General features: G+C 39.3%; 3 protein-coding genes across 3 annotated transcripts in view; 1 reads left to right on the top strand and 2 right to left on the bottom strand.

Moving 5' to 3' along the window:
- Positions 1-439: 439 nt before the first annotated feature.
- On the bottom strand, positions 440-2,741 carry LOC306704169 (claudin-10-like; the record flags this gene model as incomplete). The annotated part of the gene is made up of 5 exons (XM_079170399.1): positions 440-707; positions 798-905; positions 1,007-1,094; positions 1,186-1,347; positions 2,510-2,741. 5 exons carry the CDS (start codon positions 2,739-2,741, stop codon positions 512-514), a joined length of 786 nt encoding a protein of 261 aa, XP_079026525.1. The 3' UTR covers positions 440-511.
- A 1,175-nt stretch (positions 2,742-3,916) lies between these two features.
- On the bottom strand, positions 3,917-8,214 carry LOC306703795 (claudin-10-like; the record flags this gene model as incomplete). The annotated part of the gene is made up of 6 exons (XM_079169867.1): positions 3,917-4,073; positions 4,186-4,284; positions 4,371-4,452; positions 4,536-4,697; positions 5,389-5,600; positions 8,081-8,214. 6 exons carry the CDS (start codon positions 8,212-8,214, stop codon positions 3,917-3,919), a joined length of 846 nt encoding a protein of 281 aa, XP_079025993.1.
- Positions 8,215-10,161: 1,947 nt separating this feature from the next.
- LOC306703711 (ATP-binding cassette sub-family C member 4-like) overlaps positions 10,162-17,704 on the top strand; it is a 35,928-nt gene continuing 28,385 nt past the window's right edge. The window contains exons 1-17 of the mRNA XM_079169765.1: positions 10,162-10,255; positions 11,181-11,291; positions 12,109-12,229; positions 12,327-12,551; positions 12,659-12,748; positions 12,980-13,143; positions 13,248-13,373; positions 13,871-14,120; positions 14,216-14,323; positions 14,552-14,641; positions 15,388-15,579; positions 15,714-15,808; positions 15,888-15,974; positions 16,074-16,170; positions 16,815-17,045; positions 17,258-17,389; positions 17,553-17,590. Coding sequence (XP_079025891.1) covers positions 10,182-10,255; positions 11,181-11,291; positions 12,109-12,229; positions 12,327-12,551; positions 12,659-12,748; positions 12,980-13,143; positions 13,248-13,373; positions 13,871-14,120; positions 14,216-14,323; positions 14,552-14,641; positions 15,388-15,579; positions 15,714-15,808; positions 15,888-15,974; positions 16,074-16,170; positions 16,815-17,045; positions 17,258-17,389; positions 17,553-17,590 — 2,231 coding nt within the window. The 5' untranslated portion in view covers positions 10,162-10,181. The remainder of the gene's footprint in view (positions 10,256-11,180; positions 11,292-12,108; positions 12,230-12,326; positions 12,552-12,658; positions 12,749-12,979; positions 13,144-13,247; positions 13,374-13,870; positions 14,121-14,215; positions 14,324-14,551; positions 14,642-15,387; positions 15,580-15,713; positions 15,809-15,887; positions 15,975-16,073; positions 16,171-16,814; positions 17,046-17,257; positions 17,390-17,552; positions 17,591-17,704) is intronic.

Genomic DNA, 17,704 nt, shown 5'->3' with positions numbered 1-17,704 from the left:
ATTTTTAATCATGCATGCTTATGAAATCATCTAGTTTAAAGGATAATATCACTTTAATAAGACTTAGGTCTTATTTTTGTAGTTGGCTGTCATTTTAAACAGTTGAGATAACGGTGTACTCAGCAAGTAATTTCTCATCCAAACTAAAAAAGAAAATATGCACTTTCTCATTGCCATTCATATTAGCATTTTTACTGTATCAATTTAGAAATATTCCAATGACGTTATCAATAATAATCCACGCTTTGGTTAAATCACAACAAAATTAACAATGAGCATGGAAGTGAACAACAACAATAAGTAAACACAAGACAGCGTATTCTATACAGAGTATGACCTGTTCTCCAAAAACAAAACTCGACAAGATCATTAAAACAACAACAGCAATAACAACAAAATACAATTGTACATGATGCTCTGAAGAGGAAGCAGAGGGTGTTTCATTCTATCTACAGTATGCAATATTCTGATTGTTAGTGAAACTATACATAAAAAAAAAAGCTTTGTGCAACTACACAAATGCATCTCTTTCTGAGATTTTCGTGCGCGTTGTCTGAGAGAGCTTTGAGATCTTGGAGCTGTTGGATGGATCTGAGCCCAAATAAGAGCCATACTGCCTGGGGGGTCTGTAGTATCCGGTGTACAGGGTTCTTTCTCTGGAGCGAGGGGCCATGTACGTGCCTCCTCCATAGGCATATACCACTTTACTGTAAGACCAAAACATGTACATGTTCATAATGTGGAATGAACTCAGAAGACAAAGGAAAAAAAAAGTGAAGATGGATGAATTTAAATACCTTTCTGGGACAATTACCCGGTAGACGGTCACAGCGTAAAACATAGCCCCTAGAAGGATGAAAAAACATCCCGCCAATCCTAGAAATATGGGAGTTCCCAGGTCATACCTGGAATTAGTTAAATGTAAGACACAGAGTCTAAATTATACATACTTTAAATACTTCAGATTTTTCATAATATTATATTGTGATGTAGACAGAAAAGGTACCGTAAGACTCCCGGCCCTACACTCTGCGCAAAGGTTGTTCTGGCAACCCTGTTGATGTATAAGCAGTAGGCGGAAATATCTGACACACCTGCATGCAGAGGTTTTGTTGAAATCAAGAAATAATGAGGGCAAAACATTTCTGTAATTTACAGAGACAAGCGTGTTTGTTGTGTACTCACTGCCAGCAATATGAAACACTGCTCCGGCAAAAAGCAGTTTGTCCTTGGTTTTCTCAGCTCCACCGATGTAAGTGCACTCCATCCCAAAAAAACAAAATACAACACCAAAAAAACCAAGAGTTAAACCGCACATTAGCAATCCTCGTACTGCCTGGACAAAAGCTGTAAGAAGCAGAAAGAAAGAGTTCAGGCAAAGTATTCAACAGTTCTCTCAGACAGAAAAGACTCTAATGTGAGTATGAAATGGAGGATGCCGAAGCTCCTTTTATTCACTAGACAATGAAATACTGCTTATGCTTATAATAGTTTTCTCAGTTTTGCTGAGATTATTTTTGAAGCTGGGATGACAAAATATTCGTTGCACCTTAAATTCAAACTTTACCAAAAATGACCATAGTGAGTTGAATTAACACCTTTCTGACAAAGTTGTTACAATTATTTAACTTGTACTTACTTACTACTTAAATTGTATTGTGTGCTCATCTTAACCTCTGGAGTAAACTAAATGTCATTGACAGCCCTCATCCATTGCTATGCCTTGCTCCACCCGCTGAACAGGACTTCACACTTTTCTTTTCATTCAGAATGTTAAATCTTAGTATGCACATAAATTGTACCTAAGCACTTAGATTGAGTTTACATTTCCTCTTAAAATGTGACTTGAAGTGACCCAAAAATTCCCACAAAACTGAATGTTAAATGACAATTCTTTGATTTTAGCTATGGGGTTTTCTGTCAAAGTCAGTATTGTATTAGTTGTATTCTTAATCTCACAATATTTGAAGGTTTCACTGGGACAAATGAAACTCTGCTGTCTAATGGTAGTTTGTTACATGCACAGAATTCATAAGACTACATATTCATACAATCATCTTTTAGGATTTTATTACAGGTTTTGCCTTCAAAAATGTCCATAATATTGACTAGACAACTTTCCGACAAAACTGAAACAAAGAAATGTTCACTTTATCGTGTTGGCCTCAGCACCTTAAAGTAAGTCTATGTGACTTTTTTCTCAACAGCGGACACTGTGGCTACAAGAAGCGTCAATAATGGGATAATGTTATATGCTAAAAGGTCGGGCGACAATAGCGCAGGTAGAGAAGAATCCCGAAGTAAACTAGCAAGTTATTGCTTATGAATTCAACTTTTCATATTCAGGAAAAATATGTTATAAAGTTAGTTCTTGTTTCATAACAGTCTCACTTTAAGCGCTGGTGTGAACTAAGTGCCACTGTGAACACTCATCCATAACTGTGCCATGCTCCCCCTGTTGAATTACAGGTCTGCCAATCTGTCTATCAATTCAAAGTGAAATACTCACGTGTGACACTCCAAAGCACAGGGAAGTCTCTACAGTTGGTGACGGCTGTGGAATCGGTGAAACAATCCTTCCATAAATTGGACCAGTACCAGGCCACTTTGATGATAAAGGAGCCCCCTTGTCCTCCTAATTGCGTGATCCTCCAAAAGTCCATGGCCATGGTGCACAGCACAAACAGCCATCCCAGTGATGAAATCAAGAAGCCAAGTACTTGGATCAGACGTTTGTTCATTTTGGAAATCACTAAATGAACCCAGGTAGGGTCCACTCAGTTGGGTAGAAGCTCTAAACACGGCAAACGTCTGGTCTGCGTTAAGCATGAGTCGTTTCCTGTTTCAGGACAGGAGGACATTGTGTCTGTGTCATGTGCCATTAGTGTTGATGAGGGCTCTGTATGATTGTGTGAGATGTTTACTGTAAACTTTTTGGAGTGTGCCACCCACTTGTGATCATTTCCTCCAACTCGAGCTACTTTTTTCAGGTTTAAGTCCCTTTTTATGCATCTATTCGTATGCAGCATACATTTAATATGTGTTTGTGGTAGGAAAGATCATGCTTGTAACCACCTCAAAACGATTGATTCTTTTTGTCAAACACATCATTCGGATAAAATGGTCGACTCTCACGGATCTTCTTAAGAGAATGTAACACAGAATGCAAAACTGCTGCCCTCTGCTGACATGATGTGATCACTGATGAGGAGATATAATCTGTTGATTAAACAAGAAAACAAAGAAAAATGGTACGCTGAAACTCAATTCTTTCTTTTATATTTTATTTCTACTCATATACTCTTCCAAAAAACATAGCCTTCTCATCATTAGCCACACATTTCAATAAATTACAAAATCCAGACCTTTTCTGACCCTCTTCAAGTTTGTTTATTAAAATCATAGTTAATGCCTATATAATGGAAAACAAGAGAATCTGTGTTGGATTCCGTTTTAAATATTGTGATTACAGATGAACAACATGTGCAGGTTACGTACAGTCAAAGATAAAAACAACGAAGGAAATATCTTGTCAAATATTGCACACTTAATTGCCACAAACATCAAATATAAATAGAAAAGTATATGCAAAGGATTTGATTAGAGAGGCCCATTCTTGACCCTACATATGTTTTTGATTTAGTTGTTTAATCATAATACATACATAATCCTGAAATTCAAGGCAAAGTAATATGTACAACTGCCAAATACAGAAGCTGTCTGCTGTATAGCAAATAGAAATCCCGAACATCAGAGAGTAAACTGCATCATACAATTTAAATTCAGACCCCTGGAAGGAACATTTAGATATTCTAAATTGACTTCCCGATGAGCCACATATTAACAGTAACACATTGTACAGTACCTCTTTTAAGACTCACGATTGGCATCAACTAAAAGTGTTTATTCACATCCCTCACACATATGCATTCTTATCAAAGTGCTGCGTCCTGGAGGAGTTGCTGTACTCTGGAGGCGGCCTCTGGTTTACAGGCTTTGCCGTCCCTCTCGGGTAGGAGGAGATATGAGAATGTGAGGCAGCACCGTTGTAGATATAGTTTGTCTGACTGTGGCTGGAAAGAGACAGAACAGAGATTCGTCTTCATAAATTAAATTATGTTTCAACAGAACCGGGTCATTCGTGTATCTACCGTATAGAAACGTAGTATGTGTTACTCAAAGCACCTTTTGGAACCTGAGATGGAGAAGCAGAGCATGCTGCCTCCAACGATGCAGAGGACAGAACCTGACCAGCCGATAAAGAGAGCAGCTCCCAGTTCATACCTACAGACAAAGACCAATACTTGTTGATGATGATCATTTTCTGAATAGGGTATAAATACTCTCTGAAACAATAAAACAGTTCTTACTTCTGTGCCATATACATTGGGTCAAAAAACTCTGTTGTTATCCGGTGTGCATAGAGGGAGCACGCTGAAAGTGAGCAGAGGCCTGAGAAGAACAAGGAAAAAGTCAATGTAATCAGACCACACATATAATTACAGATATTGTAAAGATAATTTGAATGTACTTACCACTAAGAATGAAATTTACACCTGCAAAGCAAGCAATCCTAGCTTTGTTTTTATCGCTTCCTCCAATTTTTGTGCATTTCATTCCAACAAGGGCAAATATAGAGCCAAAAAACCCCAGACAGACAGCTGCAATCATCAATCCCCTGCATGCTTGAATGTAGCCTGCAAATGTAAAATAGAGGTGAAGTTATATGCAATCAAAAAAGTGTTAGTCTCTCGGGCTCCATTCTGTGGTTTTGCATTCCCTGTAGTATCACATCTGCACACCACAAGGTCAATGGGTTAGTGACCTTGTGACCATTTTACACATAAAGCAAGAAAAACAATTTGTCACAATTAACCCTAATTGTTTTTAGGCACTTTGCAGTAGTGTAGGGACTATCTTGGTATGAAACGCCCCATTAAGATGCGATTTTGTGGCAAATTGTAGCTTGGAAGTTAACCCCTGAAGTTAGTCAGTCATGGGAAAAAACACCTGAGGGTCAGAGTAAATCTCCTTTATGGTTTCCAAGCTCTTAGAACACAGGCTAAACATTGACACATTTGGAGGTAAATGAGTTGTTCCTTGAATACTTGAATTAGGCCTTAGGGTATCTATCAGTCCTGAGTAGCAATGAGCTTCAACTAGAATTTTCTTCCAAAGTTTAGACCGAGAAGGAGCTGAACACTTAACAGGCACTTCAAAACTGAGGATGAGTCAGCGCTAGTCTACAGATAGAAAAAATACAGCAAACCTTTCAGGCATTAACAAGTGTTCTTTAACAGAAAAACAAACAGGAAATCATTTCAACACGATTGACCAAAAAAGGCAGAAAAAACAAGAATCCAATAACAACGGGAACAACGAGCTGACCCTCCAGCGCCAGCATCGAGGCAAAGTCTTTGCAGTTCGAGACTCCAGTTGAATCAGTGACGCAGGTCTTCCACAGATTGGACCAGTAGGTAGCTGTGGTGATGACTGTTCCATCAAGTGAAGATACTTTCCAGTAGTCCGTCGGCAAGGTAGAAGACACCAGCACCCACCCCGAAGAGCTTAGAATAAAGGCCACGATCTCCTGAAACATGCTGCTTGTTCTGCAGAGAGGACTCCTCCACACTGCGGTGTGACATCCAATTAAATTGGTGAGATCTGAATTTGTTTAATGGTTCCCTGGCTAGTGAGGAGTGTTGAAAATGTAGCTTAGCGCTACACTAGTAAGTTCGATGGATAGGCTGCGATTGATAGTTAATGTGTTGTGGACTGTTATATTCTGTAGGGAGGAGTTTGGCCCTGAACATCAACAAGTGGCCAATGGTCTTTATGGCGCCTTCCACCCCCTCATGCAGTACACGTCACTGCGACTTACAGTCACAGATGATGGGGACTGAAAGTTCTGAATGTAGAAAGCGTCATGATGACATCAGTTACGATGTTTAAAATCATAGCAACTGTAGGCATGCACAGATAATGTAATGCTCTGTGTTAGTGTGTGTGCATATCATTTTCAGTGGGCATTGTGAGGAGCATAAAGTCCAACACTCAAACAACTAGATTAATAAGTAAATATATTGATACCATAGCGGAAAAATACTTTGTTAAAAGTGGAATTTTTTAACAAAAATGTTTACTGAATTAAAAGTTGATGCGCTTCCATATCAAACACGTAGTATTTATTCTGAGTTGTGTTACATAATTAATGTATTAACTGGTACAATGTTTTTAGTGGTCATTCCTATTCGAGGGTAGGTTAAATAAAAAATGCATCACAAGGCGTGAGCCAAATGTAAATCGTAAGGTGTTCATGTTATTTTGTCCGTCCACACCACAAAATGTATGAAAGGTGAACCTGCACCTCTCTGACAGCCTCAACAAAACAATAATATTAAGCTTCACAAATCTCGAGAGTCGAATCTGTCTTGAGAAACCACAGCAGACATTTGAGACAGGATACAGTGAATGTGTCGCTTTCACCCTTTCACCTTGCACTGCCACCTGCATAACAAGAGTGCTGTAACTTCCTCAAAGACCTGAAGTAGCAGGATTTAAATAACTTATTAACGGTGTGTCATTCACTCATACGGAAGCTCTGAGAGGAAAGTGAGAGAAAAAAGTCTGATCTAAATAGTTTTCTCGTTCTTGTTTCTAACTCCAGAACAGGTTAAAAAGGTTTTTTTAGGATATTTTTTTTTACCTGTTTTGCCATGTCAGTATTTGTTGTTGCAAGCCAGGAGAGGCTGAAATACACCAAAACCCCATGTTCTACTGTAAATAGCAATACAATCATTCACATTTTCTTCCAGGGGACTACTAATTTCTTTATCCACTCGAAACACAAGGTACATGTGTTGTATGTTGACAAGTTATGTGATGTTACTGTCATGTTTGTCTTTTGGCTAGAAATTTATTTTAATCTGCTGTTGGGCAATACATGAAGGCTTTTAGTCCTATTTAGAGCATATGGTAGTGGTGCACTTCAGCCTCTTGTGGCCGAAATTACAATCACAACCACAACAAAAAATTATTTTCACAGAAGTCAAAACACTAGAAAATGTTGTGCATATCCAAAAATATTTGATTACAAACAAAGAGCAAATTCCCTTCAATATAAAGTAAATAAAACAACATATAATATGGGTGAAAGGGATCACATGATTTCATGATTAGAATTTAATGGAGTCTGACTATTATTTTCTCCTTTACTGGCCCATTACTGCCAACAACAGGTATGTGTTTACTTCCTCTGTCGAAGCTGTGACTCAGACACGCTCAGTTTGACATTTCCAACAAAGGATTACTCATTTGCCACTGTGAACACATAATCTGTAAAACAAAATAATTATTTACTTATGTTTTTTAGCATACATTTTATTTCTTCTGTAAATCTCAAACAATACTTGTCGACGAAACATGCAATTTGTGATTATATCATCAATGATCATGTAAAAGATAAGAAAAAAGGACACAATCTGATTCTCAAGATAAAAGTCTGGATTATTTTTTAAATTAATATAATCTCATTCTTTCATTGACAAAAACAAAATGCTGTCAGAATGTATCCTCTACAATATATACCTAATGATGCACCTTTAACAAAGATTTCTTTGCAAAACAATCACTTAACAATAATGTATTTCACAACATTTTTTCATAACTTTTCCAGTAACCTTCAATAGTACTTTCAAAGACTTATTCATGTATTGAACCCATTGAAAAGTGGTAACTAGCACAATAGAAAAAAATAGGCACTGAATTTACTGAGTTTGAGATTTGAAAGAAATTGGCCGCATGTTAATGGTTCCTGATACATCACAGTTGCATGCTTGTGAAACCAAGATTAACATTTGTTTCTGTGTTGAAGAATATTTAGATTACATATTGAGGAACACTTTATGTAAAGCACAGTATACATACAATACCTCTCCATATATCAGCACATAGGCTATGTTCACCCACTAGATGTGTTTCCAACCGCTCCGTTAACATAGACAAATGCGTCATGCAGCAGTGTGAGAACAGACATATTGCTTTGTGGTCGCCCTGATACTCTGACCCCAGTATAGCTTACCTTCCAGCTGAAGGATAGTATGATGTGGTCTGCAGTGCAGAGCTCCAATGGCATTTCCAGCACAGTTGTTCCACAGACCCTGGAGCACCCAGGTCGCTGTGATGACTGAGGATGCCCGGCTGGTGGCCCTCCATTCATTGGACACTGTGGCAGCAATGGTGGCACCCAGCCCGGCCAGGCCGCTGACAAAAGCCAGAATCTGAAAGCCTGACATTTGAAGGTTTAAGATATGTAAACTGTCTTTTAACAGAGCCAAGAAAATGAGAAGAAATAATATGGCCCCAGATGGGCAAATTACACTGTGGACATGTGTTTCATTGTGATGATTTACAGACAGGACATCTTGCCTGCGTCTCTAGTGGCGAGGGATGGACACATGCGTCTGAAAGTAAAATAATAGGAAGGAAGTGAGCTGGCAGTTAGTCATTACATTTTGGCAAGCAGTATTTGAAATGCACATTTTGGTCCAGAAATAAGGTCAAGTATCATATTAACATTAAAGAAAATAAAGGAGTAATCAGTAATCCTCAAAATAAGAAGCAATGTGACAAAGTCCAGTTGGTTCATCTATTTTTGTACATAATATTTAGCAACTGAATGACTAATGATTACCAGCTCATATGTGAACGTGCAAGTTGTTTTTCACATTCACTGTTCACTTTCCCACACAAGAGTGCCCGTTTGGATCTGATACTATGAAAACTAAAAACCTATAAAAGAGAACATGGCACCCAAAACATTAATAAAACTAAGACCGTGTCAGATAGATTGCAGATCTTGTACTTGTTTACTTTTTGTAGTATTTTATAATTGCTTTCTTTTCCATTACAGAATAGGAAAAACACAAAGAAATCTATCATTACATGTGATGTTTGTGATACACATGAAATGTGTTAGGACTGTATGTGAAGTTTGTGGAGTTGATTACAGAGAACAAATAAATATCAAAAGTTTACAGTTTCGTAATTGGTAAACAAATTGTGATTCAGTGCATTTGACAGAAAATTGTGTTAGAACAGTCAATGTCAATTTTCACAATTCACAAATAACAAAGATAATTTATATGAAGTTTATAGGGTTCCTATGTTTTATTTGAGGCTATGCAGGCAAGCCACATACTGCAGGTTGTGACAAAGAATTCCTGGTAGATGTCACTTTACTCTTTCCTTGAAAAACCCCCCAAAAAAAACAGATTAAGAATTGGATTACTTTCTCTGGTCCACAAGTGAAAGTTTGTTAAAGGGGAAAGGGTAAATACACGTATCTTCTAACAGAGGTAGAAAGAAACTTTATACAGCTTACATCTGTATGTTTAAGCAGATTTCCATTTTTCTTATTCATCAGATATGAAATGCTTTGTTTGAAATAGATCGAGTAATCAAAAAGAAGAAAGGTTTGGTACATTTTGATTTATGAATAGAGGTCAAACTAATAATTTAATCAATCAGGTAAAATTGAGAGCAATAATTAATATTATTTTAATCTAAACAATACATGTTGAATGTATCTACTACTCCAGTACATTACAGGGGGACTTTTTACATTTTTAGAAATATTCATATTACCAGATACTTTAAATATTTTGTCTTATTTTCTGTAAAAACAGGCAAAAATTATATTTTATTTGAATAGAAAAAGTGTCATAGCCAATGATATAATATAATATAATACAAAATAAAGCACTATTAGGGTAGATCCTGCACGGTACTTTTGTATAAACATTTTGCATTACTTTTGATACAGTGTGGATGATATTACTTTAACTGTAGCACTGTGTTTAGAATGATAGTCTGGGTGAAAGAGGACAGAGTTCATGACATGAAGGAGTTTGAGAAATGATGGAGACTTCCATTAGCCAATCCCCAGGCGGTGGGCGGGTTTACGCTCCGACCGGCTCACCTGACAGTGAGCCAAACCAAGCCGGCGGTGCGTCTCGCGTTGTTATCCTGTCCTGAGCGTGTTGTAAGTGGGATATTGACAGACATTGGAGTTCACAGCAGCTGTTCTGTCGGGGTTTTACTCCTCTGAGTCTTAGTCGATATCCCCCTGCCACTATAGCCTGCAGGGAAAGTCCTCAGGTTGCTTTTTACTGTTGGGGGGCATGGAACCACTGCAGAAGGAGGCGAAGGATAATCCGTCGGCTTCAGCTAATCTTCTCTCCAAGATTTTCTTCTGGTAAGAAAAGCGGCCCGCAGTGACAGCCGTGCTTGACGTTAATTGAATGGAGAGCTCTCCTGTGTGACAGTTTGTGGCCATTCAAACGGCAGGCTGTCCCCTGGATGCGATAGCAGGTAGCTGCTGAGCATCCGTCCATGCGTTAACATAAACCACACCGTTCCCACACGGAGGAGGGAGCTCAGGCTCTTGGGTTTACATTTATCCCCGTAGTCTTAAATCACAACAGGCTGACTAGTGCAAAGTAGCCTACTTCTGGAGTAGCATGGAGCATGACAAAGTGTGCTATTCAGTTTCACGAGTAAAGTAAAAGTAGTTACTATAATAATAACTTCAGTTGTGTAGCACTATTCTCGACATAAATACAAAGTAAAGAGACATCAATACCCCTTCATATGTGTATTACTGTGTAAATTATGAAGTATAAAGTTTTGGAAGTGTACAACAGTAAGATATATAAACATATTCGGAAGAATGGAACATTCCACTTCTGTTAACAAAACAAGTGGTTTGGCAAGGATACTAAACTTTTGCCCTTTTGCAAAATGACAGCAGATCCTACTTTCTTATAAACAAACTCTGTTCGTCTATTTTGATGTTTTTTTTATGCACTCTGGCACCTACATTAAAGATACAAAAACTGTGAATCAATTAATTTTCATAGTGAATTAGAAAATGGTCGTCAGGGCCACACTGCATAGTATCACTGTGGTATGTAAATGTTCCAGCTCATACAATAGTTCTACTTCCATAATGTACAGTAGCAATGTATTTCTGTCTTCTTGTAAAAATCATAGACTGAAAACTTTCTATCTCTTTCATTTCCATGCTTTCTCATTGAGCTAAAACTAGGTTTTCATAGTTTATGTGAACCATCATTAATTAATTAACGACTGAGCTTACTTTCATGTAACTTTCTCTCCAGTTGGCTGAATCCCTTGTTTAGAATTGGGTACCAGAGGAAATTGGAAGAAGATGACATGTATAAAGTTCTCCCAGAGGACGCATCACATCGACTCGGGGAGGAGCTACAATGGTAAGACATTAAATAATGTCCTTTAAGACCTCTTTAGCTTGATTGTTCCCTGTTCTTACCAGCATTCATTGCTGGTTCCTGGCATCCGCTTTCATAATAGCGGTTTTGAAAAGTGTTCCCCGACTCTCCAATGGTTTCTGAGGTACAGGAATCCAATCCAGCATCATATAGTGAGTGATCAGTTGAGACTTAATTAAAGTTCTCTTGCTAGGCCTCTGAACTGATGAGACAAAACTGATCATCAACCATTAGCATGAGGTTTGGGCGTTCTCCAAGACCCGGTTCACGACTTCAGCAAAGGCATCGTACTCAAAACTACTGCCTGTAAACAACAATCAGAGCTTTATTCTCATACTAAGCCGTGGCCATGTTGGAATGACCTCCTTCTCCACTGGGACATAATCCAAGTGTTTAGTGGCCAACCACAGACGGGTGGATGTCCCCATCACTGCCTGGCACCTCTCAGCCTGGACATTTTGTAAATAGGGGACAGACCACCCCCTTTGAGCGTTTGGTTACAGAGTCACTATGTGCTTGGAAGTGAAGCCCACCTATAAATAGACAGTACCTAGATTTCAATCCACTGCAAAAGCCTAAAAAGGAGTCTCATTATTTTGTCATTACGATGCAGGGCTACAAATATTTGACTCAGTAAATATTCATATATATATGAATATGCACATTATTCTGCTCGAAATATGTGAAACTGAGTTTTTCCTGTGTATTCTTCTCCAGAAACATTCAGTAGAGCAACAGTGCCTTATAGTGAGTAACACTGCATCATTATTTTAGATTACTGACTTTTCACTTTTCAAAGGTACTGGAACAGAGAGGTTCAACAGGCGGCAAAAGATCTGCGCCCACCCAGACTTGCCAAAGTTCTTGTTCAGTGCTATTGGAAATCATACGCACGCATTGGAATATACATCTTTATAGAGGTACAGTGCAATGTCACAGTGAAACCAAACGTCTACAGAAAACTGTTTTAATGCAGCACACCCACACATCTGCCATACATCTCATTCTCTCTATCAGGAAGTTATCAAAGTCATTCAGCCGGTGCTACTTGGGAAGATCATTGAGTTCTTTGAGAGTTATGACCCCAGCAACACAGCCGCGGTCTATGAGGCCTACAGCTATGCTGCAGGCATCTCCTTGACCACCATTAGCCTCTCCGTCCTTCATCACCTCTATTTCTACCACGTCCAGCGAGCCGGCATGAAGATTCGTGTGGCCATGTGCCACATGATCTATCGGAAGGTCAGTCATTATGAGGCGCATGTATGTATATATGTCATCCTCATATTCCATATATGTTTTATTCCTGTTGTTTATATAAGTTGATTTAACACCTTTGTTCTGCAAAGGCTCTTTGTCTTAACAGCAAAGCATTTGCCAAAACTACCACAGGACAAATTGTGAACCTCTTATCCAATGATGTCAACAAATTTGACGAGGTAATTATCTGAAAGTGTCTCATGTTTATATCTTTAATTCTATATTTACATGTGACTCAATCAATAATAGGGCTGGGTGATATTGCCAAAACTTCTGTCACAAAAGTAATATCTTGATAACAATATACATCACCATACAATCATGTTTTCTGGTAATTCTGGTAAAAAAATCATGGTATCAATCCACCAAAAGACGACAAATGATCATGATGAATTATCGTTTTCTTACAGGTAACCTTATATTTGCACTTTCTGTGGATTGGTCCTATACAAGCAGTCGCTGTGATATTTTTGTTGATGTATGCGATTGGCCCATCATGCCTTGCGGGAATGGCTGTCTTCTTCATCCTGATGCCAGTACAGACTATGTTCGGACACTTGTTCTCTAGTCTCAGGTTTGTAGTCAGTCGCCAGATTTATCAAATATAGAAAACTACTTTTAGGTTTGCGTTGTTTGTTGCACCGGTGCCATTTCTGCCATTTGTGTCACTTGTTTTAGGGCTGAGACAGCAGTCCTAACAGATGACAGAATACGTACAATGAATGAAGTCATCTCTGGGATCCGCGTTATCAAGATGTATGGGTGGGAGAAGCCCTTTGCTGCATTGGTGGATGATGTCAGAAGGTACACCATAAACTAACCTGCATTCCCTTTCATCAAATTTCATTAAAATCTATTAACATGTCTTTGTAATGTCCTGTTATTAATAGGAGCAGTGTGTAGGATTTAGTCGCATCTAGCAGAGAGGTTGCAGATTGCAACCAACTGAATGTCCCTCTCTCACCCCTCCCTGTCCAAGTGCGTCGGACAGACGGTGGCCTTCAGGTAATGTGAAATTGCTATCGGCCCTCTCATGAGCCTGTGTTTGGTTTGTCCATTCTGGGCCACTGTAGAAACATGGCGGTGCACCATGGTGGACACCGTGGAAGAGGACCAGCTCCCTAAGTAGACATGAAGGGCTCATTCTAAACAAAAACACAATGATTCTTAGTTCAGCCCTAAATCCTACACATTGGTCTTCAATTGACAAGCATATGAAAACAAATGCTCTTTTTTGCTGCCATTATTGTGAATGAAGCATTAAACAGCGTTTACTGACAACCTGTCTTGTTATTGTACAGAATGGAAATCTCCAAGATCATGAAAAGCTCCTACCTGCGTGGCCTAAACATGGCGTCCTTCTTTGTGGCCAGCAAGATCATCGTCTTCATCACCGTCTGCATCTACGTACTGACTGGAAACCAGTTGTCTGCTAGCAGAGTGTTTATGGCTGTTTCCCTCTACGGGGCGGTCAGACTCACCATCACGCTCTTCTTTCCCTTTGCCATAGAGAAGGTCTCAGAGTCTCTCATCAGCATTAGAAGGATTCAGGTAAATACACCACAGACAGATAATATATTTATACTCAGTGTGTGTTGATCACTGTCAATGGAAACTAATAATCTGGATGTGATCTTTCTTTTCAGAATTTGCTTCTGCTGGATGAAGTTGCTCCTCAGCATCTGGGGCTTCCTAAGGCAGAAAAGAAGGACTGTATAGTGAAGATTCAGGATTTAATATGCTACTGGGATGTGGTAAGAATTATTGTGGGCAAAGTGTCTCTCCTTTCTATCTGTATATTGCTCACGTGCAACAATCCTTAAATCCCTCCGAGAGGGTCTAAGTAAGGATAAAGAGTGTCGCTATACAGATGGTGAGGCGCCTCTAGAATGGTCCGTTAATGTCAGTAAACCCGACAATAACAGACATAGTGAATAGTTACTACATGACACATGTTTCAGTTCATTTACCTTTTCTTTCAGATGCTAGAGGCTCCGACTTTACAGAACGTGTCTTTCACAGTGAGGCCTGAGCAGCTTCTGGCAGTAATTGGACCTGTTGGGGCTGGAAAGGTCAGATCTGTTTTGTAGTCTCATAGTCCTTCACACACATTATGATAAATCGGAGACATGTTCACTGGTAAGTCAAAATCATTGATAATATAATGTCATCAGTTGTACAGGAAGTATAGCGTTGAGTCAGTGCTGAGGTTTAGTGCTTATTTTACCAGCAGTTGAATGCCAAATAAAATGTCACTGGGGCCATTAGATTTGACTGACACAATGGAGACATAGATGGTATAATGAGCAGGAAATAGCAAGATTCCTTCATTTTACCATAAATTATTCCTGTTTTTGTATCTGCGTAGTGCTATTATTTCTTGTTAAAGCCAAAGGGCAGCTAGATGCAAGATAGTTAGCTTGCATGCAGGCAGCAGAATGCATTCTTTTGTTTAAAGTTACTGTGAGGAACTTTTAAACGGATGCCTCTATATGACCTATATAAGTAAACGAAGACTGGCTATTTCTATATAGTTATTTGTAATGCTTGCCAAGAATTCATAATTCATAAGCACAAACGGAAACAATGTGTGGCTTTACTGGGAGTTATGTGCTGTAGCTATTTCTTGCTGAACAACAACTTAACGCTAAGCTAAGCTAAGCTAAGCTAATTACCTCCTGGCTCAGTTCAGTACTTATTTCCAGTGGTATCTTCATATCTGACTCTCGGAAGGAAAGTGATTTTAAGCGTGTCTCCCAAAAGGTTCCCAAAGTTGATCCTGAAATCTTAGTGTTTGCTCTGTGTTTGTGCATGTCAGTCCTCGCTCCTTAGTGCCATCCTGGGAGAACTGAGTCAGGAAAGTGGTGTGGTCAAGGTGAAAGGAGAGCTGACATACAGCTCTCAGCAGCCCTGGATTTTACCTGGCACAATTCGAAGCAACATCCTTTTCGGCAAAGCGCTCAACCCCAAGAAGTACGATAGAGTTCTGAGAGCCTGCGCCCTCAAGAGAGTGAGAATCACTGCTGATTATCACATGCCCCGCTGCATTGTATTGCTCTGTAGACTAGGTATTAGAAGAAGTAGCTTGTGGTGAGTCCCGTTTTTGCGAATGACTTGTAAGGGTTGCATTTGGACCCTGTTCAGGACATGGACCTGTTGCCAGGTGGTGACTTGGCGATGGTCGGGGACAGAGGGGCCAACCTCAGTGGTGGACAGAAGTCAAGGGTCAGCTTAGCAAGGTGTGCTAAATCACGATGCAGCGAAGCACATTTTTATTTGTAAGTGACAGAGATAACCTCCGTTTGTGTGTATTTTTAGAGCAGTGTATCAGGATGCAGACATCTACTTGCTGGATGACCCGCTCAGTGCTGTGGATGCTGAGGTGGGGAGGCACCTCTTTGAAGAGTAAGTCTTGTCTCTAACATCTCCCGATTGTTTTTCATGGAGACATCCAATGGAAAGTACATAGCAGTTAATCAGGATAGAAATGTTTGTTGTCTTCAGGTGCATTTGTGGACTTTTGAGGAAGAAGCCTCGTATCCTGGTTACACATCAACTACAGTATCTGAAGGCTGCAGATGAAATTATTGTCTTAAAGCAGGTGTGTGTTTATGTTTGTGTTTGTAAGGAAAAGTGCTCAATAAAACTAAATCTTAGTGTTTTAAATAAGCCAATAAAAGATTTGTTGCTGGTTACTATGCTCCAAGTACTCTGAATATTTACTATTCAAATAGTTTCAATCATGATAAAGTAGAATAATAATGTCGATTATCAGCTTTTACCACAGCTTTCAATCAGCAAAGAAACGAAACAAAACACCTATTACATACTGTCCAGTTGTAGCGCAGGTAAAACACTTGAAATGATTTATAATACCCGTTGATATGACACAAATGTATTACTTTTACTTTAATATTCTTCATATATTACCGGTGACCATTGTGTCCCAATACATCCAGACATTCAAAGATATTCTGTGAAAAGCCTCAATGAGGATGTTATTCTATTACGTAGAGAACACATTTGAGGACTTTGTGTGTCAGGTGGGATTTGTCTTTCTGTAAGCGTTTAAATGTATCGCAAAAAAAATAAATCTCACATACTGTACATGTTCTTTTTATTGGTCATATTGACAGGGGGCCTTCTTCTGTTTAGATGTCATCACACTTACAGATGCTGAAATTTCAGTGGCAATGTGTGTGAGTTCTTGTGTTGTTTACAGCGCCTCTTTTCTGTCATTGTCAGGGTCAGATGGTGGCACGCGGGACCTACAGTGAGTTGCAGGGCTCTGGACTTGACTTCACCTCCCTGCTTAAGGAGGAGGAGAGCCAGGAGGAGGAGAGGCAGGGTGTGACTCCCATCTCTGGGACGGTCTCCCGCTTCCCTCGTACGCTTTCTGACAACTCGATGTCCTCTCTGTCCTCCCTCTCCTCCTCTCGGTACTCTTTGATTGAGGGAGTGGAGCCACCTGCAGTGGTAGGTATATTTGAAACAATAAATTGCTTATACTTGGCTTTAATTGGTTAAAAAGCATAAATTCATAGCAATCTCATTGTGGGTAAAAGGCTTGTTCTGCAGTCTACCAGCCACTAGAGGGCAGAAGGTACTCACCCTTACCCTGCTGTTCATTACAGCCAGATCTGAAATGTTGCTGGAAGACTGGCATTGACACTAGTGTCTATCTGTAGGTGGTGCAATCAACGGAGGAGGAAAGCCGGTCAGAAGGAAACGTCGGCCTGCGTATGTATGTGAAGTATTTCAGAGCAGGCGCGAACTCCCTGGTCCTCTCGGTCCTCATTTTACTCAATGCCCTAGCACATGTGAGTCAATTTTCTTCAATTAATTTCGGTGTGTGTTTTCTATCAATTTTGGAAAAATACAACGCATATCTTTATCATAATTACATTTTAGACGAAATTGAACGGTGTAATAAATTGTGTTGATAAATGTTTATTTACGACATTGTCATTTTTTCTTGTTTAGATTACATTTGTCCTACAGGACTGGTGGCTTGCTTGCTGGTGAGATTTGTTGTATTTTACATCCTGTGAAAAACACGAATGCTTGAGAATAACAGGTTTTCGAAGTCAAACTGACATTTTCTAAGCTTGGAAATGGTTGATGATTTAACAGAA

Source organism: Pholis gunnellus (assembly GCF_910591455.1).
Source record: "Pholis gunnellus genome assembly, chromosome: 12".
Classification (NCBI taxonomy): Eukaryota; Metazoa; Chordata; class Actinopteri; order Perciformes; family Pholidae; genus Pholis; species Pholis gunnellus.
This window is presented reverse-complemented; position numbering and strand designations above follow the sequence as displayed.